Here is a 27768-nt window from a genome sequence, read left to right as displayed (position 1 = left end):
CTGAACATCTTAGTAAAAAGAATTACTATGTATTACATGGGTTTTAGGATACACACATGGAGTTGATCGAGTTATTTGAGGAAACAAATGTGTTTTCCATTTATATAAACTTGAATGAGTTTTTTTTAAATAAATATGTTATTGTTGAGGTTGGTTGCGTTTGAAGGACATAACCATTACATGTTTTAAATTATTTTTTATATTTCATATTATTTCTTGCATCACACATCATAAATATAAATTTTAATATGAATACATATAACCCTAATATGAACTATACATACGAACTTAAAGAAAATATAGCATTACTCATTTTAAATATTTTAAATGATGCGTTTACGAAGTAAGAATTTTGTTTTTGAATACAAAATACGTAGTATATTTTATTTCAAATTAATATTTTCTTATTTTATTATGTATTATCAAAGTAGAAGATGGAATGGAATTAATTCATGATCTAAGATTATATATATTAAACATACATATATATATATATTGTTTATTTATCTTTAACATCTGTGAAAACGATAATAACAAATTATAAACATGATAAGGTTTTAAATTTTTGGTTACATCAAATAATGATGGGTGTATAAATTTTTGGTTATTACATATTCTTTTGATAAATATGTCTTTATTTATTAAAGTAGAGATATTATATTAAAGTATGGGTAAGTAGATAACAAATATTAATTATTAAGAATTAAGAATATTCAATAGATATAATTATGAATATAAGATTATTTCTAATATGTATTAAATTCAATCATTTAATAGTTTTTATATTAATTTACTTATTATTATTTATTATATAGTTGATGTAGCATAATAAATTGCCACATGACATTTTGGTGAAATACTTTTTATAAGAGAATGTCATTTGACATTAAAATTACCCTTTTATTAGTATTAGATTTCAGTTTCAAGCTATAGATTATAGAGATTTAGAGGAACAAAGTTATTATCCTGAAAGATTCTTTTCTAATTTATGTTAGTTAAAATTGGCCAAGTTTTAGAAAAAAAAAATAGTAATTCTTTTTACTAAGATGTTAAATACATAAAAATCTTTTAACATAAAATGTCTTGATGATAATTTCGTAATACAACCATTTAGAGTTGTGGTTAGTTAATGTTAAATATAAACAAGCTGGCAATGAGTCGAACCGAGCTGACATGCTTCAAGCCTAAACACTTGATCATCTTTTTACTAAGAGGTTGAATACATAAAAATCTTAAGTATTATGCGAATGTGAATTCATTAAATAACTTCATCATATTTTACATATAAACGTAGGCTTACATTCAATGTTTACGATGTACCCGCGTCCATCGGACGAGTGTCCACCTAGTATTAATATTAAAAAAAATTTATTAAATAATTATAAATAAAATTTATGAGGTTGGAGGAGAGAATGCCATGTGGCATTATTTGGAGTATTTTATTATAAGTTAAATTTTTTATTCATTCTTATTTTTTGTTGAGCTGTAACCCACGCATGTTACATACCCCAATGCTGATTACATTTGAGTTGCATACGTGTTTACTTTCCCACTAAAAACACACTTGTAGACTTGTAGTCATAAAACCCTTATTCCTCTCAGCTACTCACCGCCAATCCCACCGTTAGTCCATCGTTGATCTCCGCCAGTACCACTGCTAGTCCACCACCACTCACCGGTAGACTTTACTCTTTCATTTCACTCTGATTTCATTCTCTCTCTCTCTAGATGAGCTTTAGATATCCCCAACCGGCCGCCACTGCATATGTTGATAAGTCAACAAAAACGGTGGTCAAACAACAAATTGGGGGTCAAGTTTTCGTCTTTCCGGCCAACCTACCATCTTCTCCCGGAACAATCACCACCACCTCCCGCGAAGCCAGACGCAATGGGTTGCGATGGTGACGTCGCCGCCAAAGAAGACCGCCGGAAACGGGAACCATCGTCTATCTCTCTTTTACTTTCTGTTGTGCATACTCATGTTGTACCTTGTGCTTCCTTTGTTGTGTATGATTTTCTTGTGCATCCTGATCTTGTACCTTGTGCTATCTTGCACATCAAAGGACAAAATTGTAATTTGAGTTGGATTGTCGGTGGCCTTTGCCACCGACTTTGTGTTTTAAGTAATAATAGAATAGAATATATATTTTTTTAAGAAAGAATCGCAATCTACAGAGCATTTAGTTGAGAAAATAATCAAGTCTAGTTTGTAAAATTATTAACGTGGTAGTAGAGGCAGGGTTGACGTAAGTGCCTGGGGTGGAAGTTGTAGAGGCGATGGGGATTATGATTATGGTGGCAACGACAACATTAACAATGGTGAGAGATGGTGCCGTGGTGGTGAGTGGCAACATCAACGAGTGAATTAACGATTATGGGCAATGGTGGCAAGGAAGATGACGGTGGCGGGGTAGGGGTGGCGGAGATGACCACAACGATGATTGTGATGATGACGGTGACAATAGTGATTGAGGTGACAACAGTGATAAAAAGACTTTATTTACTCTATTTGAATTCGATCTTTAAATGAATACTAAATTTGTTGAATTAAACTTTTCAGTTTTAGTTTTATTTCCAATGTTATGTATTACATTTGAATTTCAATTCTAACAACCCTAGGAATCATATAAACTAATTATAACTAACTTCAATTTTAGTTTTATTTATTATCCAGCAAACCATGTTATGTATTACATTTGAATTTCAATTTTAATAACCCTAGGAATCATATAAACTAACTATAAGTAACTAATTGTATTGAATTTATGTAAATTATAACGAACTAGGATTCAATTAATTACACTGGAAAATAAATATACAATTATAAATGCATTTTAATTTTACAATGATCAAATACAAATAAATTTAACGTACAAAACGTACGAACTGAAGGTTTAGCGCGTCTTTCCTCTAGCATGTTCTTGAGCACCTTCATCACCTTCTTTCTTCCCTGGTTAATTTCATAATGAATAATAAGAAATTAAGACTCTTAATTAAGAGTATGGTTTATCAAGAAATAAAACAATATGCATTTTAGATTGTAAAAAATATATAGATTTTCCCGCACCTTTAGACATTTGTGATGTGCGGTTCCTGGAATCGCAAGAGGGATTGAAACTAAACCCATCATAAAATCATCAAAGTTCTCTCTTAGATTCTCAGATGACTTCTCTAGATTATAACTTATAAGTTTTTTGGCGGTGAGATCAAATATCATCTGTTAAACAACAAATGCTAGTAAGAATAAGGTAATAAGCAAGGATTATGTTGGTGATTTTAGTGTCACCAAACCATTTTGAGTAATCGAGATTTACTTAAAGGCCTAAATGCCTAATGAGAAATTTGAATAAACATTGGTACGAGTTTGGAGGTGTGGAGTGCACGCTCAAAACAAAATTGTTCTAGTTTTAGGTACCATGGAAACTCAATGGTTCTTAGAGCATCAATAACGCAAAGTCCAGAATACCCTGTCCGCATTTCGGACCACCAACTTCCGGACCACCCACGTTGTAGCACTTTGACTATGGTGGTCCGGTTTGAAATGGTGGGGACCACACATACAATTCTTTTTATTTGTTTTTAGTGTAAAAGTGGGGTGTGATGTGAAGGTTTGGAATGGTTTAGTGTTGGAGGAAAAAGTCGGGTTTGGAATGGTTGAGGTTTGGAATGATGTGATGGGTTTGGATCTTGGACTTTGACAAGCGTTATGGATGCTCTTAGGGGCGAAGTCTCTAGAACATGGGGGTTGGCTCCTAGTGGGGTCCAAGGGGTAACAACCAAAGAAGTTTCACCTCATGTAACTGTCCACAGTTACACCCAACTGTTATACTCTTTCCCGAAGAGTTGAAATGCTTCACTCCAATCATTGTGATTGTTATATATAAAGCGATTTGCGTGTTTTGTTTAACACATGAAATTATCAATTTGTTTTTCACATAAAGTAACGTCTCATTCTATGCAAATTACTCTTGGTCTTATTCGATTCTTGATTTCATCGTATACACACAGAATGCTATAATCTGAAAATAAAATCATACGCGATTCAGAAAACTATCCATGTTTTTTATATGCGAAACCTACGGATTATTATTCGTTCATAAACAATTGTACTTAGTAACATTACTATATATAATATGCCACATATCTTGATTACTAGGTTAACAATTAAGGACTTTAGGTATTTGTAAATTTCATCACAAAAAGAATAATTGATCTTCTACTTACATCTGCTGTTGCTGTTCTCAACTCTACAGTTTCTTGATTGGCCCACTTCTCTATATGTCTTGTTGTCACACTTTCAACTTCAAGAATCATCTTTTTAAGGCTTGCATGACCAACTAGATTTTGTACCATGTTCTTGAGATACTTATGCATGTACCCATGCAAATTAAAGAACCTAAATTTTGTTTCCCTAGTACCTTTGTCATGCTATCTGGGTACCAAAGTTGGAACAAATGACCCTCTTGTTGGAACACCATTTGGTTAAGGTCTGAATCGCTCGAGACTATAACCGGCAGCCCAACCAAACTGGTGCGGAATATCGTCCTATATCTGCCGTAATTAAGCGTTAGTTAGCTTAACTGATGTCACAATTATGAAACAATGTATATTACTTGATAAAGGCACATATATATTACACCTAATTACTTGGAAGTGTCTAGTAATGCCAATATTAACTGTTTATAGTGTTACAAGTTTAAAAATTTAAGAAACTTTATGGGAGTTGTTAATACATATAAAAGTGTGTAATCGGAAACTTGAATGGGGAATATGCCACCGCAAAATGATATATAAAAGTCTGTAATTGGAAACTTGAATGGGGAAATATGCTTGGACTAAAAACATAAAGAAACTGAATAAAATTTTATACGACATATTACCTAATTTATATTTATAAATTGAAGTGTGTACGAATCCATTAGACTTTAAATATTACCTAATATCAACACGCTTTTAAAATCTAAATCTTTGTATAATATTAACTTCGCATTTAGATTAGTGTGAAGTCTTTTAAAAAAAATTAAATGTGTTGACACATGGAGAGGGCCCGCAATTAATAAATGATTTCTTGCATGGGGGTATATTTAGTCCACTAGGCTATTGTGTGTAGAGTTGATCCACCACGTCATACCACGTCATAATTCGTTGACAAATAAAATAAAATCAGTATGATTTTCATTTGCGTTCAAAATTGGTTGTAAATGGGATCATCACTATATATTGTGACAAAATCAATTTGGGACGGATACTAGCGACAAAATCTGTTACTAATAAGTACTAAGTACAAAAATAATTTATTCTCTTTTTACATATATTAACCATAAAATCATTGGCCCGTGGCAAAGACAATGCCTTTTGGAACACCAAAGTTTGAAGGTTTTGAGTTCAAGTCTCACCTAAATAAAAAAATTGCCGTTAAAAACACATATTAACCGTAAAGATTTAGCACATATATCTGCCATAGTTTAAGACTTTAAGTGTTAATAAACTAAGACAAATAAAGTTCAGTAGTTCACCTTTCAATTCTTTCCTTGAAAAAGGGAGGGGTGTCCCATCTTCTATTAGGCGCAAAAAACTGCATGCTTTCACCGAATAGCGGTAAGCCCATTGAACCAGGAGGAAGGTTGCCAGTACATTTAGGGTTCCTCCATTTGTAAACCCAATATGTAATGCTGATCACAACCAAAGCTGCAATGCAGAGACCAATATGCCACATTCTTAATTGGTGACAAATTAAACCAGTATTGCTAGCTAGCTGGTTCGCTAACGCTCCTGTTTTGTATTTTTAAAACATGATCATCGAGCAAGATCGCGCAATATATAGACTTTATTGAAACTGATATCAGATTATAAACAAACAAATGTGGAAGTTGTATATAGATTGAGAACATGATCATGATGTGTCGTAGGGGATTTCCTCTACATATGAAAACTGTGAACATGAGTTTGATACGGTGGGGATATCTTTTACAGATGCAAGTTCAAAGTTGTGTTGTTTAAAAGTCATAGGAATATAATTAGCAAGGTTTGATGCAAAACTACTATCGAGCCGATTGCTGAAAGACAAAAGGGTACATGCACTAATCGGTCTTTGTCCCGATTGCTGAGTGTTATGTGCTTTATGTCCAAGGCTTGATGCAAAACTACTATCGAGCCGGGGGTCTCACTGGAAGCAGTCTCTCTATTCCTACGGGGTAGAGGTAAGGTTGTCTACATCTTACCTTCCTCAGACCCTACCTTTGCTTTGCTATTGGTGGGATTTACTGAGTATGATGATGATGAGGAGGAGGAGGAATATAATTAGCAACTCATTCATTATTTTAAAAGTTATAATATAAAGTTAATGTTTTCAAGAATATCTACCACAATATAGATGACTTCTTTAACCACCACATATTTTATGATATAATTTTTTATTAGTTTACCAAAGAGCTAATGAGGTGGTGGTGGAGTGGTAAGGGAGAGACTTGGTGTTTTAAGGGACTCAGATTTGATTCCTGCTCTCCCTATTATTTTCTACGACACCTGGTGATGATGGGAGACTAGGTGAATAGGTGGAGATTGTTAGTTCGATCCTTGGAACACGCGGGTTTTACCTCACGGCACTGTTGTGCCTTTGGGCGAGTGTTCACGGGCTTCGGCCCTAGGTGAGGGTTTTACCCGGTTCAGATGCGAGTGTATCCCGATGTGGTGAATTTCGCCAGTAGCCCATTTAAAGGATTCGTTGGCGTTAAAAAGAATAGTTTACCTAATGATTGGACCACGGTGAGAAAAATATATTGTGTGGACGTGTTAGGCTAGTCAAAGGTGGTTGATAATTGTTAAATTTGTAATTATTACTTATTATTTAGTTATTCGTACCTTCGTGGTCATAATTTGGTAATACTATCAACGCTTTGGACTATAAAATGTGTAAAAGGAATTATAATTGTTTTTTTATTTAATTATTCGTGTTCATAATTTAGTAATACCATCAACGCTTTGTACTATATAATGTGTAAAAGGAATTATATATATATATATATATATATTTATGAAAGAATCGCAATCTACAAAGCATTTAGTTGAGAAAATAATCATGTCTAGTTTGTAAAATTATTAATGGGGTAGTAGAGGCAGGGTTGATGTAAGTGCCTGGGTGGAAGTGGTAGAGGCGAGGGGGATTGTGATTATGGTGGCAACGGCGACATCGACAATGGTGAGAGGTGGTGATGAGTGGCAACGGCAACGAGTAAATTGACGATTATGGGCAATGGTGACAACGAAGATGGCGGTGGTGGGGTAGGGGTGATGGAGATGACCACAACGATGATTGTGATGATGACGGTGACAATAGTGATTGTGGGTTTGTGATGACAATAGTGATTGAGGTGACAACGGTTATAAAAAGACTTTGGGGCTGTTTGGCAACTTTTGAATGGTTTATAAGTGCTGAACCAGTAAGAGGTCTGAATCATTAAGTGCGGAACCAGTAAAAAGTCTGAACCAATAAGAATAATATAATGCTTAATCGTTCAGAGACAAATGTCTGACCAATTCAGATAAGAGATCTTAACCATTCAGATTCAGCATAATGCTTAATCATTCAGAGACAAATGTCTGAGTCATTTAGACATCTGCTCGCGAAACAAACAGTTTGAACCATTAAATGCTGAACCAGTAAGAGGTCTAAACTATAAAGAGCTAAACAAACGCCCCTTTATTTACTTTAATTGAATTCGATCTTTAAATGAATACTAAATTTGTTGAATTAAACTTTTCAGTTTTAGTTTTATTCACCATTTTATGTATTTTTTTTTAATGGCAAGGAATGACGTGTCAACCACCGTGACACCGGTCGCTGTGGCTAAGGTCGACTACTCGACCGCTGCCAGCCCCTTGGCTCTCCCATATGCGCGGAAACCCCGCCTCCACCTGTCTAAAGGCATGGCAGTGGAATAATTGGTAAAATCTCGCCTCCCATCCAAGTTAGATACTATAGGGTAGCGTTTGGTATGCAGGAATGAGAGGTGGAATGGAATGGATAATTGAGAGGGAATGAAGAAAATAGTGTTTGGTTGGTCGATGGAATGGAATCGCCCATTCCAAAATGCATTCCATTACCTCAAAATCATTCCATCCCCCCCCCCCTGTTTTTTTTCCATTCCATTCCCTCTTCACCCACTCGCCACCGCCGTCACCCACCACCGTCGCTGCCGCCACCCACCTCCATCCCCACCACCGACGTCACCGCCATCCGCCATCGCCGTTGCCACCTCCGGTCACCGCCACCACCCACCTTCGATCATGGCCGCCACTATCGCCACTGCCACCTCCGATCACCACCGCCGTCGCCACCCACCTCCGCCATCGCTATCAACCACCACCACCCACTGCTACCACCTGCCACCACCGTCGCCACCGTCGCCACCGCTACCACCTCTGACCACCGCTGCCACCCACCTTTGCCGTCACCCACCACCGCTGCTGTCACCACTCATCGTCGTCTCCACTAGCCGCCATCTCCACCCACCACTACCGCCGCCGCTACAACTGCCACCTATCACCACCCACCATCGTCGCCCATGATTAACCACCACCATCCGATTTTATTCCTTCGTCTTTTCTCGCATACCAAACAACAAAAAGTAATGGTTCATTCTATTCTCATATGGTAACCAAACAAGACATGGAATTGTAATGATCATTTCCATTACCTTATCCATTCCATTACCACGTCCATTCCATTCCCCCGTCCATTCCATTACCCCATACCAAACAGACCCTAGGTGTTATTTTACAAAATCACAGAGAATATCCATTCATTTTTCTCATTTAAGAGACACTGTGTAAATGGTGATTAAGCATATAGTTTTTAAAGCAAGTGACAATTATGTTTATAGTGTAAGAAGAATTTATAAAGTGACAAGTGTCCAATAACCTAAAATTAAACCCACTACATGACCACCAAAAACCTAAACACCCACCCCCACCCCATCCCACCACCACCCAAAAACCTAAACCCCCCTCACCCCCACCCCCACCCCCACCCCCTGGCAAAAAAAAAAAAAAAAAAAAAATAAAACTATACCTCACCAAAAAAAACCCTAAAAAACCTAACTCCCCACCACCCAAAAACCTAAACCCTCACCCCTCGGCAAGAGAAACAAGAGAGAAGAAAGACTCAAAAATATCTGAACCACGAACAATGTTAGGTGAACTATCTCTTTTATAGTAGACCCATACCCAAGTTGTTAAGTAGTTACAACAAACAACCCGGTCTTCTAGCAACAAGCCCAAAGCAGCAGCATCTCAAGACAACCCATTATATGCAACAGCAACCCATTATCACATGAACGCAGCTCACGGTCAGTTACAACTGCTACAAGCCCAAGCTTTTATTCAGCTCCACCAGCCCACAACTCGTTCGTTATGAGTCCCGCCAGACCTCGAAATATAACAAACAAAATATTAATAAAATTTATAAAACAAGACAAAAGATCAAATACAAATAACTTTAACGTACAAAACGTATGAACTAAAGAAAAAGACAACGCGGTGGCATCGAAGATGGCGAGGGTGGGGGTAGGGGTAGGGGTGGCGGAGATGACCACAACGATGATTGTGATGATGACAGTGACAATAGTGATTGTGGGTTTGTGATGACAATAGTGATTGAGGTGACAACGGTGATAAAAAGACTTTATTTACTTTAATTGAATTCGATCTTTAAATGAGTACTAAATTTGTTGAATTAAACTTTTCAGTTTTAGTTTCATTTCCAATGTTATGTATTACATTTGAATTTCAATTTTAACAACCCTAGGAATCATATAAACTAATTATAACTAACTTCAGTTTTAGTTTTATTTATTATCCAGCAAAACCATGTTATGTATTACATTTGAATTTCAATTTTAACAACCCTAGGAATCATATAAACTAACTATAACTAACTAATTGCATTGAATGTATGTAAATTATAACGAACTAGGATTCAATTAATTACACTGGAAAATAAATATATAATTATAAACGTATTTTAATTTTACAATGATCAAATACAAATAAATTTAACGTACAAAACATACGAACTGAAGGTTTTGCTGAAAAAACACGGTGATATTTTCGTAATTATCAGTAATTATCAAAATTACTCTACAAATGATCATGTAGAGTAATTTTGATATTTATAGAGTAATTTTGTAAAATGTTCTTGTAGAGTAATTTTGATCTTGTAGGGTAATTATCAAAATTACTCTACAAGTGTATCAAAATTACTCTGCATCAAAATTATTTTACAAGTTAATCAAAATTATGTTGCAAGTTTATCAAATAACATACAATTCAAAATTACTCTACAAGATCAAAATTACTCTACAGGATCATTTGTAGAGTAATTTTGAATTGTATGTTGTTTGATAAACTTGCAACGTAATTTTGTAAATTTTTTTAGCATTTAGTTATGTGGTTTAGCTTTATGGTTTAGTTTTTAGCATTTAGTTTGGATGTGTGTGTGTGTGTGGGGGGGGGGATGGGGGTAGGTTTTTTGGGGTTTTTTTGGTGAGGTATAGTTTTATAATCAAAATTACTCTATAAGAACATTTTATAAAATTACTTTATAAGATCAAAATTACTATACAGTATCATTTGTAGAGTAATTTTGATAATTACCCTACAAGCAGATAATTACAATAATGCCACCACGTGTTTTTGTCCTTTTCATGCTATTCGTACGTTTAGTATGTTAAAGTTATTTGTACGGAAACTTTACTCATCAAAATAAATATTAGAGTAAACTGCAATTTTACCCCCTGGGGTTTGGGGTGATTGGCATGTCTACCCCCCTAAGGAAATAATTGCAATTTTACCCCCCAATGTTTGCTCTTATGTCGCAACTTTACCCCCGGCGTTAATTTGGCTTAACAGTCAACATAAGAAGCTGATGGTCAAAGGGTAAATATGTCATTTTGCTATTATTGTGAAGCTTCTTCTCTACAACACCCCTATAAGTAACATATCAAAGCAGAATTACCCCCCCACCTTCCCACCATCCTTCTTCGAACCTGCGATCACCTTCTCCGGCGACATCAGGTTCTCCGGCGATCAGTGATTCTCCGGCGATCAGGCTTCTCCTCCGATTAGGCTGCTCCTCCGACGACATCAGGTCCTCCGGCGACAACAACTCCTCCACTATCTTCAGACCTTACAAAATGCCGGTTGTTTGTTGGCTAATCCGCTATCTCATCCACCACACCGCAGGTATAATCGGCCAATGTTAGTTAATCAGGGTCAGATTTAGTCATTATCATGTTTTAAACAGGGTTAGGGTCTGATTGGGTTCACTGTTGGTTTTTTTTACAGTTGACCTGACGATGAGCTTATCAAGCTCATCATTGGTGGTCCACCTGGTGGTCTCTGTGTTTGGGAGGCCTGTCCTCAACTTCCATTATCCATGGGAGAGTTGAGCGGATGTTTACTCTAGTAGTTATTTAGCTTTTGTGTAATATGTAGGTTAACTTAACTTAATCGAAGCCTTTATGTATATGTAGGTTAAACATGCATTTTGTCTAAAATGATGATGATGATTTTGGGTATGCTGTTAGCTTGGTTACCTTTATGCAGTGTTGTTGGAATCCTTTATGCATTTTGTGTAAAATGATGATTTTGGGTATGTTGTTAGCTTGGTTACCAAGTACTTAGCTAATCTAGGTGAATGTTGGTAGCTTGATTAGCAGATTGATGTGCCTATAATGTGCCTAGTTATAAGAACAGCAGATTGATCAGCATGTATGTTTGAACTTCCCCTCAGCAGGTTTTATGTGCAGGTATGTTAATTGTTGATTAGGATTACATTTTGTCCATTTGATGATCATACACAAGTTAGTCCATAACTTATAACTCAATAAACAGGTTCTTTATTATAAGTTTATGACTTGATCATCAATAAGAAATAAGTCCAAGTTCCTTTTTGTTGACATTTTCACTCATTTAATTTGTTGTCTAATGTAAATAACACACACTGACCCATTTTTAGAACACCCATTCTAGAATGATGTAGCATGAGAGTTTGTATTTAACTATGAGCTAGTCAAATTTTGACTTTCTTTTAGACCAATGAAGTCACAAAAACAGGTTGATCAGCAGACAGTTTAGGTCAGGTATGTGCCTTTCATGTGCATTTGCATTACAGTTGGGGCATAAGTACTGAAGATGACAGTTTGGGCATAAGTCCACAATGGATACTGATGCTAAAATGACAGTTCGGGTCAGGTATGTGCCTTTTATGTGCATTTACATTACAGTTGCTGCTGATAGATTATATATGCAGTTGCTGCAAATGAATTGAATCAATATGTAAGTTTATTAATGGCGTTGATGTGTTTTCGATTATTAAGTTATCAATGGGTTGATTATGCATCATAAGTTATCAATGGGTTGATTATTAAGTGCAGGGGTTTATAATAATCGAATATGGGTGGTGGCGGGAAGGGATTTGGATGTCCCAGGGGGTAAAATTGCTTCTTAACAGAAAGTATATGGGGGAATAAGAAAGTGCATTTTAGTAATTTACTTGTGAGGGGTAATTATGCAACATAACAGGAATGTTGGGGGTAAAATAAAAGGGTAAAATAGTCATTTCATATTAAATCTAACAGATCAGTTAGCCAAATTAACGCTGGGGGTAAAGTTGCGACATAAGAGCAAACGTTGGGGGGTAAAATTGCAATTATTTCCTTAGGGGTAGACATGCCAATCACCCCAAACCCCAGGGGGTAAAATTGTAGTTTACTCTAAATATTAATAGTGGAAGTGGTGGAAGGTCTTTGATTCAAATCTCACAGACGACAGATATTAAAGAAATCTATACTGTATAATAAAAGAAACCTGTTTTGGGACACTTGTCATTCTCTCATTTAATTGATTAAAATTATTAATAATACTAATAATAATAATATTTACTCTAATCTAATACAAATAATAATAATATTTAATCTAATCTAATACAAATTCTTATTATTAATTCAATAACCTATTGTTAAATTAATACTTCAATAGAATCTTAAATCCTAGCTAAACAAGTTTCGAAATTCATAATAATATTAATATGTTAGATTAAATATATTATTGATATATATAACTAAAATTATTATCAATAATATTAATAATAGTTTTAGAATCAAATACAAAGATTCAAAAAATAAGAAGTTGTACAAAGGGTATCAAATAGACTAGACTGTGATTGGCCTCATTCAACCGACATTAGAGCCGTCTTATCGAACTCTACGACATTAATTAATATGTACGAGTTGATGGGTTACATTTATATTAACTCATTTATGTCAATATGGTATCTAAATGTCTCTGTCTTTGTTTTGCATTTACAGGAAATATCTATACTATATAGTTTAAATTGTTCAACCCGTGTAACACACGAAGAACTAACCTAGTTAGCCATTAAAAAAAAATAGTGGAAGTGGTTAAAGATGACACCATAATCAGGGGCGTTGATTTGTGGGGCGACCACGGTGTATAATGATGTCTTTCCTAAAGACAAAGGAAATTTAGTTTAGGCATGAAGTAATTTAAAATTAAGCATCACAATATTTCCGCTTTTGGTATGGATTTTAGTCTATGTTTTACTAAATTAAATCGTATAAAAATTTAAGAGACACTGGGTAAATGGTGATTAATCATATAGTTTTTAAAGCAAGTGACAATTATGGTTATAGTTATTAAATAGGTTACTTTATTACTTTTAATTAAATTATACCCTTTTTAGATGATTATCTTATGACTTATGAGACAATACCACTTACACCAGATTAAGATAAATAAATCAAAACGATGTATATATTGGTCGTGATACGTCTTGTTGACAACCTATTAGTCTCATAACTTAGTATAAAAGTTACAAATATATACATTGAATTGTTTCATATAATATTCATTTTAACGTATAAATAGGTTACTTTATGTCTTCATATTTTGTCAATATTTTGATCCACAATTTACCTACTTGTTTATCAAATATTCATTTTAACTTATAATTATAAATATAGGCAAAAGATCAAATACAAATAATCTTAACATACTAAACATACAAATTGAAGGAAAACCCAAAAAGACAAGGTGTCATTTTTGTAATTACCACCAACTATCAAAGTTACAACCAAAAATACCTAAAAAAACACAAATTTTTTTTTTAACATTTTTATTAAAAAATCGCTACATTTCGTTAGCAAAAAAAAAAAAAAAAAGAAATTTTTTTTTTGGCTGCTACTAAAAGTAGCGATTTTTTAATAAAAAATATTAAAAAAATAAAATAAAATAATTTGTGTGTTTTTTTTTTATTTTTTTAGATTTTTTTAGGTTTTTTGGGGGGTTTAGTTTTTAGCATTTTAGCTTGGGTGGGGGTGGGGGTGGGGGGGGCTGGGGTGGGGTTAGGTTTTTTTTAGGTTTTTGGGGGTGGGGGGTGGGGGGGTTATGTTTTTTTAGGTTTTTGGGGGTGGGGGTGGGGGGGGGTTAGGTTTTTGGGGGGTGGGGGGGGGGGGTGGTAGGTTTTTTTTAGGTTTTTGGGGGGGTGGGGGGGGGGGTAGGGGGTTTAGGTTTTTTTTGGGGGTGGGGGGAGTGGTTAGGTTTTTTTAGGTATATTTGTAGAGTAACTTTGATAGTTATTGATAATTACAAAAATGCCACCTTGTCTTTTTGAGTTTTCCTTCAATTTGTATGTTTAGTATGTTAAGATTATTTGTACAAGAACTTTACCCTATAAATATATAGATCGACCATGTTTAGTAAATCTTTTTGGTTTCATTTTATCATATAGGACATTCAAGAACGACAAACAACGTCAAACTCATTTACCTAACATTATTCTTCAATTAATTACATGGATTAAAGTTCAACTAATATATGCATTTTACTAGTTCTCGCTTAAAGTTTTAAATACTTAAAAAAAGAATAGCAAAATTAGACATGTATAAGACGTCAATCCATCATTAGCTCTCGATAAGGACACATGGTATGCTAATGTTTTTAATTGACACCGAAAGAAAGAGTTGTCCTTTTAATACTATACCTTAAAATAATTATTAAAAGTCTACGAAAGTCAGGATTTTCATGCTATATATGCCAATCGTGAGCCACCAATTACCATTCACATTAATTCAAATCATAAATATTATTCACAGCCACAGGGCCACAGCCTACAGTCACCACAACCGTCGCAAACCACCCACCGCCGTCACAAACCACCCTCTTTCTCACATACATTAACCAAAAAATGATGTGCAAGATGGCTCTAGCGCCCTTACTGCAAACACCCACCTGCTCCCTCATTAAATTTCGAAAAGCAAAAGTTGTGGTTGTGATGGGTGCCACCGGTGCCGGAAAATCAAGACTTACCATGGACCTTGCAGCCCAATACCCGGCCGAGATAATAAACTCGGACAAAATGAAAGTGTACGAAGGTTTAGATATTCTCACTAACAAAATCACAAAGGAAGAACGTGACGGAATGCCACACCATCTCCTTGGAGTTGTTGATCCTGAAACCGATTTCACTGCTGAAAACTTCGTCCTAGAGGCTTCACTTGCCTTGAAATCAGTTGTTGGGAGAAAGAAGCTGCCCATAATTTCCGGTGGATCGAATTCTTTCATCGAAGCATTGGTTGAGGATCGCGAGTTTCGATCTAGGTACTGTTTGATTTACTTGTGTTTGTGTATTAGTCTTAAAGTGCTATATACTAGTGATATAGAGTTGGGCTTGTGTGTCTTTCGGGATAGAGGTAAGGTTTGTCCCATCCAATGACGGATCTTGACCTAAAACTCAGCATGGGCCGATGTTTTTTTGGAGATAAAATCAGTCTGAGCCGAACCAATACACATTTAAAAAAATTCTCGAAACCTGAAATTTAACACTACTAGGCGAAAAAACCGCACGGGCCGAGGCCCGGTCCGGCCTCCTCTAAGCTCCTCCCCTGGTCCCATCCTATCTCGTGAAACCCTATTATTTGTATAGCTTTAGAGGTGCACAACCAAACCAATGTGAGAACATTTTTATGATAGTCTCCTCGTAGGTTTGTAATGATTTTTATGATTGTCTCCTTTAAAACGGTTAACTGAACCGATAAAGAACCAGTGAAAACTGCTCAAAACCGGTCAATAAACTAACAAAAACCTAGTTTTGACTTTTCATTGACCAACTCAAAACCAGTTTAGGGTTTGAACTCGATTTGTGCAACTCTAATCACATGAATGAGATTTTACTGGCTAATGATCTTTAGATTAAGTGGTGGAAGAGTTGCATTTCTCTTGAGAGATGCAAGTTCAACTTCCACTTGGTGCAGAGTGAGGCAATGGTGGGTAGTGATAGGAGACTCAGTAATACCTGGGTTGGATCCTTGAGTCAAACGTGTTTTACTGGTAATTTCACTGCCGTGCTTACGGGCAGGTGGTTACTGGGTTTTCCCCGAAATTGGTGGTGGACTCGGGTTACTCTCGGAGTACTCCGTTTGTCCAGTGGGTGCCCCGAGAGTGCTCGGGATTGATTCTGTTGGCCGTTCAAAAAAGAAAAAAAAAGAATGAGATTTTACTATGTATGTTTGTTTGTTGTTTAGTATGGTAGCGTTATAAATTTAATCAATGATTATTGTTATAGTTACGAGACTTGCTTCTTGTGGGTTGACGTGGAATTGTCGGTGCTTTACCAAGTACTAGCTGACCGCATTGATCGCAAGGTGGTCAACGGGATGGTGGATGAAGTCAGAGAGTTTTACAACCCTAAGGCTGACTACTCGAAAGGGATCCGGAGAGCAATTGGCGTGCAAGAACTTGATTCGTACTTTCGTGCAATTGATTCATCTTACACCGATGAAAAAACTCTCGACATGTTATTGGATTCAGCCATCCACGAAATGAAGATCAACACATGCAAGTTGGCACGCCGCCAAGTCGAAAAGATTCACCAGTTAATAAACGTTAAAGGGTGGCAAATTAACCGGTTAGATGCCACTAAAGTTTATAAGAAAAACCATAGTGAAGACGCTGATGGCAACAAAATTTCTATTGAATTTTAATCAGTTAGAAGTTAATCTTAATTGTGGCTCAAATGTGATAGTTGATGGGGGTGAGGATCTTATATAAAGTCTAAATAATATGTTTGTTGGTTGTTTTGATTTCGTTTTTCAGCTTAAGTCTAATAAAAATCAAAACAAAGGATTATGGTTATTGTATTTGGAATGGTTTCGATTGATTAATAAAATAAAATTAGAGTCGTGCAAAAATAACTTAGTTCTTGGGTTTTTTTTGACACAATTGTTGGTAGCATAATCATCATTCGACCTTTGCCGCGACAAGGGAGGGCCCTATCGTATGTTCTTTATTAAAATTATATGTTTGTTTGTTTCTTCTTGTCGTTACCTACGTGTGTTTACCGGCCTTTTCAAATCTCAGAATTTAATGTTTTGAAATTGATTTATCTTTAATGTGGAAAAAGTTGTTACAATGGATTAATTATGTTTTTATACTTATACGCATGTGCCATGTTAGAAAGAAAACAACAAAATGAATGATTTAGTGGTTGGATAATACCAAACTTTTCCTTTTGTTTTGAAAAGAAACAAAAAAATTAAAAAAGCTCCATAAATGTGAAGTTTAAATAATAACTAATTTTTTCTATAAATTTTCGTAATTCATAATCTACATCATATAGCCTTTAAAAATTATGACGTTTGAACAAAATCATGTTTATAAAATGGGAAAAATCATAAATGACATTTAAGTATTTTATAAATAGACATTCAAAACAAATCAATAAGACAACGTCAAACAAGCATCGTTGTCTTAACTGACAAAATAAATGATGAAAAGTACTAAGGGTCCATAAAAAAGCGAATCAAACCAATACACGTGAAAAATCATGTTTATCAAATGAGAAAATCAGGAATATGTATTTATATATACATATACATACATCCAATCAGACAACACCAAATAAGCACTGTCGCCTTAGCTCGACAAAATAAATGATGAAACCTACTGAGGATCCACCAGAAAGTCATTCAAACCAATACACATGTAAATGGTTGGCTAACTTATAGCCGTTGGCTAAGGCTTAGTCCTTCCTTTTATCTGCTGGCTAAGGCTTAGCCCCTAGCCACTTTCACATGTTTTCATTTTTATTGGGTTGCTTGTAGTCCTCAATGTCCTTTGCGATCTCGAAACCTGGATTGATGGTTCTTGATATCAATAGTTATCGTGTGCAAATGGCAAAGAAGGTCATCGGGCTTTATTTGGTTCATGCGGTTTAACCCGCTCCGCATTATAACCATCATGCGCATTGATCTGAATTATGCCACATCCCATATCGTGACAGATTAGGAGAATTGAGGTTCTTTCATGATAGATTCAATTCAGATTTATGTTATTTTGGTTTTTTTTTTATGTGTGTTTTGGTTTAGGTTCTAATAATGATTTTGGAATTGATCATGAATGGAAATTAATCAATTACTGACAATGGTAATCACGTAACTATTCTCATACATCTTTAAAAGCAATGTCTGTGTGATATGTACCAATCGGTTGATAGATAATCCGTTGAGTGGATCAAACTCAAAAGAAATTAGTAAGATGCAAGACTTGAGATAACTCTCTTATATTTTTCATTCATAAGAAAACCCATAACATCTACTGCCATTTTATAGGCTTACAAATTAAAACTGAAAATAACTAAACATGAAGAATACCACTAAACCCACTACTACTAATTATCTATACTAGTAGAAAATGCTGAAGACAAAAGCAACGTGGGTAGGTTAAGGCCAATATGGTGGTAATAGTGTGCATGGTTTGTAGAACATGGCACACATCATTCCTTTCCCCTTGAAGAAACCTTGTCCACAAGGTTAAAAATCTAGACATGATACGACTGACACTCCACGGCGGTCGCCATTCAAGCCTTCCAACGGCGTTCGGAGCGCTAACAACGGCGCGCCACGGTGGCCGCCACTCACGTCTCTCTAGCACGCATGTGACCCTCGTCATTTCCATCCCTGTCGGCACTAAGTTCATAGTCTTCTTCAATTGAGTACGGAAAACTGTTGGTGTGGGTTTTTGAACGAGAGAGGGCATAGTTGAGGGTGATTGGTTTGGGGCAGTTTTCGGTTCCGGTGGTACGGGTTTCGGGACTGTTTTTAGTGCTTGCGGTGGTGTTTGTTGTGGGATTGGTTGTGGTAGTAGTAGTGAGGCAGGTTGTGGTGTTGCGGCGGAAACCGGTGGTGGCACGAGGGCGGTAACTGGTGGTGTTGTTATTGTAGAAGCGGGCGATGGTGGTTCGTGAGCGGAAGTTGGCGGTGGTGTTTTAATAATATCAATCATCCTTTGAAGACTTAACTGGATTTGATCCAACAACTCTTCATAGGTTAGATTTTGAGCAGCCATAGGTCCGAAGGGGATCACGGCGGCTCTGATACCAATTGTTACGAACCTAATCGTTAACCAATTGATCCAAAGAAAATAGATAAGAACTTGAGAGAATTTAGAGATTTTTGGAAGTGACTAATTCATATTTTTCATTCATAAGAAAACCCATAACATCTACTGCCATTTTATAGGCTTACAAATTAAAACTGAAAATAACTAAACATGAAGAATACCACTAAACCCACTACTACTAATTATCTATACTAGTAGAAAATGCTGAAGACAAAAGCAACGTGGGTAGGTTAAGGCCAATATGGTGGTAATAGTGTGCATGGTTTGTAGAACATGGCACACATCATTTAGTCGGATTGAGTCGACTCTTTTAGAGATGATCAATCTTCTAAAAATGGAGTCCCAAAGATGGGCAACCTACAGCCACACCGCTTCCGCCGCGACACCACCACTTGCCTCACTACCACCGAAACAAGCTTCCGCCACTGCACCACTTATCCTGTCACCCGCTTCTGCCGCAACACCACCAGCCGTGTCACCCGTTCCCACCACACCACCACAAACCGCTACCCAACCGCAACCAACAGTCCCTACACCAACACCAAGACAAGCTCCTTCGGTTGCACCGACACTAGCTGTGAAACGGGCATCATCACCCACACCGTCTGCAACGAAAGCAACCCCAAACCTTGACTGGCGCCCACCGTGGGGCTTCACTAAAACTGCTCCGAATGCTGCTGGGAGAACCGAGTGGCCACCGTGGTGCACCGCTAATGACATGAGAATATGGGTAACCCCACTCTTCTCTTTATTTCCTAACAAACTAATTAACAAAACATAAAAGTAAATAAATAAATAAAATAACACGTTGGCACACATCAATCCACCCCGCTTAAACAATCCTTGTCCTCAAGGATTAAGTCGGATCATTAGCGGTGCACCACGGTGGCCACTCGGTTCTCCCAGCAGCATTCGGAGCAGTTTTAGTGAAGCCCCACGGTGGGCGCCAGTCAAGGTTTGGGGTTGCTTTCGTTGCAGACGGTGTGGGTGATGATGCCCGTTTCACAGCTAGTGTCGGTGCAACCGAAGGAGCTTGTCTTGGTGTTGGTGTAGGGACTGTTGGTTGCGGTTGGGTAGCGGTTTGTGGTGGTGTGGTGGGAACGGGTGACACGGCTGGTGGTGTTGCGGCAGAAGCGGGTGACAGGATAAGTGGTGCAGTGGCGGAAGCTTGTTTCGGTGGTAGTGAGGCAAGTGGTGGTGTCGCGGCGGAAGCGGTGTGGCTGTAGGTTGCCCATCTTTGGGACTCCATTTTGGAAGTGACTAATTCATATTTTTCATTCCTATCTTCATTAACTCAACAATGATACTTATAGAAACAAAAACAATAACTAACTACTAACCCACTAACCTAAAAATACTAGACATGGAAATTATGGAGCATCCTCCACCACTTCCTTTATTTGACCACATGACTATTTAAAATAAGTAGAAATAAAACATATAAACTAAAGTAAATAAACTAATAAATTGCATGGAATGCATGAAACATCCAAATCACCCTACTGATTCGTGCATGAATGAGCCATCATTAGCTAGGTACATAACATTCCACCTCACTCAAATTCACCTTGTCCGCAAGGTGAAAGTTGGGATACCCTCGAACAAAACGCCCCACGGTGGGCGCCACTCGAATCTTCCATCTGCGTTGGGAGAAGTATTGGCTAACCGCCACGGTGGACGCCACTCGTTTGTGTGCTCGTTTGGGACACGAATGAAGTCAACAAAGAACCAACTCATGAAATCTACTTTAATCTTCCACTTTGCTATGATGTCTTCACAAGGTTGTTGAATGATACCTTGAGTTTCCAAACTCCATTCCTGCACTGTGTTGGAAATGGAAACAAAAGCACTCAGAAAACATTTTTTCTTATTCTCTAAAATTGGTACCAAGGGCAAAGAAGCAAACATCCTTAAGGAAGGAACGGGTGTACACGGTGTTGGGGCTGTTTTTGGTGGTGAAGCAGGTGGTGTTATTATTGTGTAAGCGGGTGATGGTGGTTCGGTAGCGGAAGTTGGTGGTGGTGATGCGGCAGCGGGTGACGGTAACGGTGTAGAAAAAATGGGTGATGTTGCCCATCTACGGGACTCGTTTTTTAGAAGATCGATCATCTCAGCAATCGTTGATATGATTCGATCCAACGACTCGTTCCATTCGTGAGCGTCCATGAGGGGATCAAGACCGCTCTGATACCAATTGATATGTACCAATCGGTTGATAGATAATCCGTTGAGTGGATCAAACTCAAAAGAAATTAGTAAGATGCAAGACTTGAGATAACTCTCTTATATTTTTCATTCATAAGAAAACCCATAACATCTACTGCCATTTTATAGGCTTACAAATTAAAACTGAAAATAACTAAACATGAAGAATACCACTAAACCCACTACTACTAATTATCTATACTAGTAGAAAATGCTGAAGACAAAAGCAACGTGGGTAGGTTAAGGCCAATATGGTGGTAATAGTGTGCATGGTTTGTAGAACATGGCACACATCACTGTGGCATTTGCTTCCGACCAATACTTCAGTAACTCAATTAGTGGTTAAAATGACTTTGTTTACATGTCAAATATGCTAATAAAATATAGTTCTTTTAATTAGACTTATGAAGCACATGCACTAACCATTCTACAAAATATATCTTGTAAAGATTTATGTAGATTTTGTGAAGTATTCAAGTCATAATTGAAAATGATTGTTGGGAGAGCAATTATAAGTAAATTAATTCAATTTTATAATTATAAATACAAATTGAACAATCTACATATAGTTAAGGACTTAAGGTCATGCATGAACAAGTTATCGGTATAATTTCAATTCATAATTGCACTAGCCTAAGATCCCGCGAGTTTCGCGGGTGGCTTAACACAAATATATAATATCTACTGGTATTTTATCTAGTTGGAAAACCGGAAATCAAATCGTTAATTAGTGACCAATGGTTACCTTAATCGCGAGTGGTACGAATTGGAAGCAAACTGGGTGTAGAACATGTAATCTTGAATCTATGATCCTATCTCTCACCAGTAGTCAATCAAAGCCCAAAAGAGATGTGGTCGGAAAGGTGTGCTTTGAGTTCGAGGCTTAAAGTAGGCTTCAATTCAAACGGATGGGGCGAGTCAACCGCTCGTAAATAGAAGGGTAAAAGGATGCAAATTTGAACCGACATATTGAATTGAAGGCTCGGTAAGTGATATCAGAACCAACGACGCCGGTGAAGCGACATATGAACAGATGCCGGTGAAGCGAGATTGTTTTCTTCGGCTGGTGAAGCATGGAAATCTCGGTTGGCCTTGATTTCTCCGGCCCGCCGAACCATTAACATAATGTGTTCATAGTTCATACAATAAACATGAACCATTAGGCCATGAACTAAAAAAAAGAAGATAAGATAGTAATACCTTTAATGAAGCACCACCCACAGGTAATCCATTAATGTCTTCTTTTTTCGCCAGCTAAGCAGAGTTGCCTGCATTTACAGATCATGAGGAGGTAATTAAAATTTGGATTAACAAAACTAATCACTCATGTGCAATAAGTATAAGCAGGCAGCTAAACAGGTTTAAAATGCCACCCCCCATTACTTACAAAATATGCCCTCCGCCTATTCCTCTTTGCTAAGCAGAGTCGTCCGCATTTACAGATCCTCGATGTCTTCAGGTACCGTGACTCGGTTCAGCTGGGTTCACACCTATTCCTCTTTGTTGTTTTTGGCATTTATACAAAATAATCCCTTACTCTCGTAGATTAATACCAAGTGCCCGTTAGGAAGATCTACAAGCCAAAGTTTAAGATGGTAAATCATTCCCATAACTTTATCTTCTACAAAGCAAAATTAAAAGATTGTAAAAATATTGCAATCATACAACCTTCTTGGGCTTTGAGTGTATTACATGCACTTGAGTGTACAAAACTGGTATTTAATAAATATTAACCTCAAAATTGACTTCAGCAACGATATAAAGCCTCAAGAAATATTCAACAATATAGAAAATTAAAATGATGATACTTTTATAAATTCAGTTGTAAAATGACCACTGTTTGGCCTAAAAGTTGATCGAGAAATGCCGCAATATCTAACCACTTACAATGGGAGAAGGCAGCAGCTGCAGCAAGCAAGGCAGCATCAAATAGGGTACTATCAGCATCCAAACAATATATATCCTGAAAAGGCAGTATCATATTATGTCAAGAAAATAATATCTCCACTGTAGATATGACCCGTGTGGCATGATATACATGAACAAACAAAACAGAAACAGAAACAGAATATTCAATGATGATTACAGTCATTCTTATTTAAGAAATGGGCGATTGCAGAGTAGGGGAAAGTAAGATGTGGAAGAAGAGGAAGAAATCGTACACATCCAACGACCAGATATGAACTCAAACTTCATGATAAAAACAAATATCAAATCAAGTTGAGAGAAGAGTATGACATGTAAAGGTCTATTTAGAATTTCCAATTGAGTGTTCATATATACCTAAAAAATATTTTATCTCAAACAAAATGTTTTATCATATAATAACCATGATACAAGTAACAAATAGCCCATTACTAAGAACTTACATTTTAATTTTTAAAGAAGGATAACTCTTAACTTACAACCCAATATGTTTTGGCTGGATAGTAGGATGGGAGACAGACATAGCAATAACTTGTTTTAACTTAAAATGTGGGGCCAAACAAATATAAATTCCAAGTCATGTATAAGAATAGTGTTTTACCAAAGATATCAAGTGCTCACACTCTTCATCAGATAAGAAACCTTTGTACAAAAATACCCTGTCCATAAAAACATCATGTTTGTCAATAGCATCTCTGAACCATTTCTTCCACACACAAATATTTTATGTTGATAAAAAACATTCAAAAGTTTAGCATAGATTAACGAATTCAATATTTTCTACACCCAAAATAAAAAGCATTATTTTATGGATCGAAGTGCTTGACCTTGGTTGCCAAGAGAGTTCAGTAACTTGAGTCCTCCAATCAATCCCTCAACTCAGACACCAATCAGGTTGAATTTGTCATCAGAAACACTCAATCTCTCTTGTCAAATGAATACAAAGCTTAATCTATTCAACGTGATCTTGCTTGTAAATGTATATAATCTATTATAATTCAAGACATGTTTATTAGAAAATATAAATTCCATACCTTCACCATCGTCGATAGGAGGATTCAAATGTCGGAATCCTAACCGCTCATTAAAATTGGTTAAGCATTATACTGAGTCTGAATGGTTAAGAATTCAGTTACAGGTACAGGTACAGAATTAACATAAGCAATAATTAGAAGTAGAAGATACCTTGTAACATGATTGAAACTGTATAATGGAGTCAAAATACTCAACCTGAGCAGCCTTCCCTACAACCTCTATCCCGTCCACTGCGTTTGGAATTCAACAGTAAGTAGCCGTGCATATTAGTGAAGTTAAATATGCAAAGATGCTACTGTTGTCTTTCAAGTGAACATCTTCTATGCTGCTCACATGCCTTTGCACTGCCGAATGCTGGATAAATATATAGATTCAGAGTCCTGGGTCATAGTTGTCAATAGCAGCAACTATTAGAAATCTTAAATGTAATCCTAATTCTCCAACAACTCAAATGTAATCCTAATTCCCCAATAACGAATGTTCTAATCACAATCGTCACCGTTCAAAATCATCTTCCAATAACAAATTCAAACTATCACAAAAAATAGATCAATACAATAACCGAAATTTTACCTGCAATTGGTGACAATAGTAGCAAGTCCATCAGAAACCCTCACAAGAAGATAACACCAACACCTTAGAGTTCTTAATCGACTTCGAAATCAACTCCAAGCACTCATCGAGTTAATAAAACCTTCAATGCCGTAAGGATCGGCGGCAATCCTTCGCTAAACCTAACATCAACAACAACGATGATCCTCATCAGTGGTCTTTCCGTCATGAGATGTTTTAGCCGATGAATCAAACGGTGTGAGTGAACGGAGAGCAGTGCTTGTTGACTGTATTATTTTGTATAATAGAAGCAAAATATGTAGCAGATGGAATGGGATAGTGATTAGGGTTAGGTAGATGAAGGATTGAACACACAAGAGAGAGAGACGCAGAGGATTCTTATTCAACAGAGAGAGATTAGGGTTTTCGTGTAGATGAGGAACGATTAATTATAAGTAAATTAATTCAATTTTATAATTATAAATACAAATTGAACAATCTACATATAGTTAAGGACTTAAGGTCATGCATGAACAAGTTATCGGTATAATTTCAATTCATAATTGCATTATAATTAAGCCAATAACGCATACATTACATATATATACACACTCAATCCAATATAGAATTATCATATCTGGATTATCGTGTATTAATCATCTTATTGTTTGTAGACATAAGGGATACCAATATACCATATAGAGTAAACTTCCGTTTTGCTCCCTGTGGTTTGGTCACTTTAACGGTTTTGCCCCAAACCTTTAAAAATAGCCATTTTACTCCCTGATGTTTTGGTTTTGTTGCCAGTTTGCTCCCTGCGGGGAGCAAAATGGAAAAACAAACAATTTGGATTGAGTTAGAGGCGGGGAGCAAACTGGCAAAAAACCAAAACATCAGGGAGTAAAATGGCTATTTTTAAAGGTTTGGAGCAAAACCGTTAAAGTGACCAAACCACAGGGAGCAAAACGGAAGTTTACTCTACCATATATATATATATATATATAGGGTAGGGCTAGATAGAAAACCCTATATATATAAAAAACCCGAGAAAACCCAAGCTCCCGACATTTTTTTTTTGAAAAAAATAACACATGTAATATACATGTTTTTAAGACTTTTGGGCCAAAAAAATCAAAAAAGCGCCGAAGGGATATTTTTTAAAAAAAAAAACAAGTTTCAGCAATTTTCAGCGAAATTATGGATTTTTTGCTTAACACGTGTTAGGAGCTGAAATTTGTTTATTTTTTTAAAAAAAATCCCTTCGGCGCTTTTTTGTTTTTTTTGGCCCAAAACACTCTAAAACATGTCTATTACATGTGTAATTTTTTTCAAAAAAAAAAAAATGTCGGGAGGTTGGGTAAAAATGGCTTCCCATTTGGGTTTCCAGAGTTTTCTAAGAATTTTAGGGTTTTTTATCTAGCATTATCCTATATATATATATATATATATATATATATATAAGATTAGGATCGTATGAGAAGCACTAGGTAGGCTAATTGAGAAACTTGAGAAACATTCTAGACCAAAAATTTTCTCTAATTAAGTTTTTCGTAATATACACATATGTATAGTTTAAAATTTACTATATACATATGTGTATAGTCAATTTTAAATATACATATGTGTATATTACGAAAAGCTTAGGGAAATGTGTGGTCCAGAATGTTTTTCAAGTTTCTCAAATAGGGTGGACATCTCTTAGAATCCTTACCATATATATATATATAGGAGGGATATAAAGAAAACCAATATTAGTTAAGAAAACTAAGAAACCCAAAAGAATGGACCTCCTTTTGCCACGTGTTACGTGTATCAGCTTTTGCAGACTTTCAACTTTTTCTGCAAAAGTAAAAGCTGTTACCTAACACGTGGCAGCCTCTAGTTGTTAAACGTAACACGTCTGCAAAAAGGTGTAACACGTGACAAAAGTATGTTCATTCATTTGGGTGGGGGGGGGTTTAGGTTTTTTTTGGGGGTTTAGTTTTTAGCATTTAGCTTGGGGGGTTAGGTTTTTTAGGTATTTTTGGTTGTGTTCACATTGGTTCTCGCGGTTCTCGCATGAACCTTACTCTATATATATATATATATATATATAGGGTTAGGATCATGTGAGAAGCACTAAGCTAATTGAGAAACTTGAGAAGCATTCTGGACCACACATTTTCCCTAAGCTTTTCGTAATATACACATATGTATAGTTTAAAACTGACTATATATATATATGTATATTGGATTATACACATATGTATATAGTCAGTTTTAAACTATACATATGTGTATATTACGAAAAGCTTAGGGAAAATATGTGGTCCAGATTGCTTCTCAAGTTTCTCAAATAGGGTGCACTTCTCTTAGAATCCCTACCCTATATATATACACACACCTGAGTCCGTAGCATTGAGGACCACTCTCTAACATTACAATCATCCCTGTATAAGTCATAATATAGGGTGTATAAACTATGATATAGAGCATAATATTTAGGAGAGGGAGAGGTCAGATGCCAAGATGGAAGGGAGAGGAGCCCTTGTCAGGTGGTTGCTCCTCCTGGAGAAAGCAAGAAAGGGATGGTGG

At 36.4% G+C, this 27768-nt stretch overlaps 2 protein-coding genes and 1 pseudogene across 2 annotated transcripts; 2 read left to right on the top strand and 1 right to left on the bottom strand.

Annotated features, from left to right (window-relative positions):
- Positions 1-2797: 2797 nt before the first annotated feature.
- On the bottom strand, positions 2798-5835 carry LOC110932554 (annotated as a pseudogene).
- Positions 5836-8286: 2451 nt separating this feature from the next.
- Positions 8287-8568, top strand: LOC110932555 (formin-like protein 14). Its single transcript, XM_022175882.1, has one exon. It carries the CDS (start codon positions 8287-8289, stop codon positions 8566-8568), a length of 282 nt encoding a protein of 93 aa, XP_022031574.1.
- A 6523-nt stretch (positions 8569-15091) lies between these two features.
- Positions 15092-17270, top strand: LOC110930687 (adenylate isopentenyltransferase 3, chloroplastic). The gene is made up of 2 exons (XM_022174036.2): positions 15092-15678; positions 16643-17270. The coding sequence occupies exons 1-2, from the start codon at positions 15266-15268 to the stop codon at positions 17058-17060; spliced, it is 831 nt and encodes a 276-aa protein (XP_022029728.1). The 5' UTR covers positions 15092-15265; the 3' UTR covers positions 17061-17270.
- Positions 17271-27768: the final 10498 nt, after the last annotated feature.

This window comes from Helianthus annuus, chromosome 3 (assembly GCF_002127325.2).
Source record: "Helianthus annuus cultivar XRQ/B chromosome 3, HanXRQr2.0-SUNRISE, whole genome shotgun sequence".
Classification (NCBI taxonomy): Eukaryota; Viridiplantae; Streptophyta; class Magnoliopsida; order Asterales; family Asteraceae; genus Helianthus; species Helianthus annuus.
The sequence above is the reverse complement of the archived record's forward strand: the minus strand, read 5'-3'. Positions and strand labels throughout refer to the sequence as shown.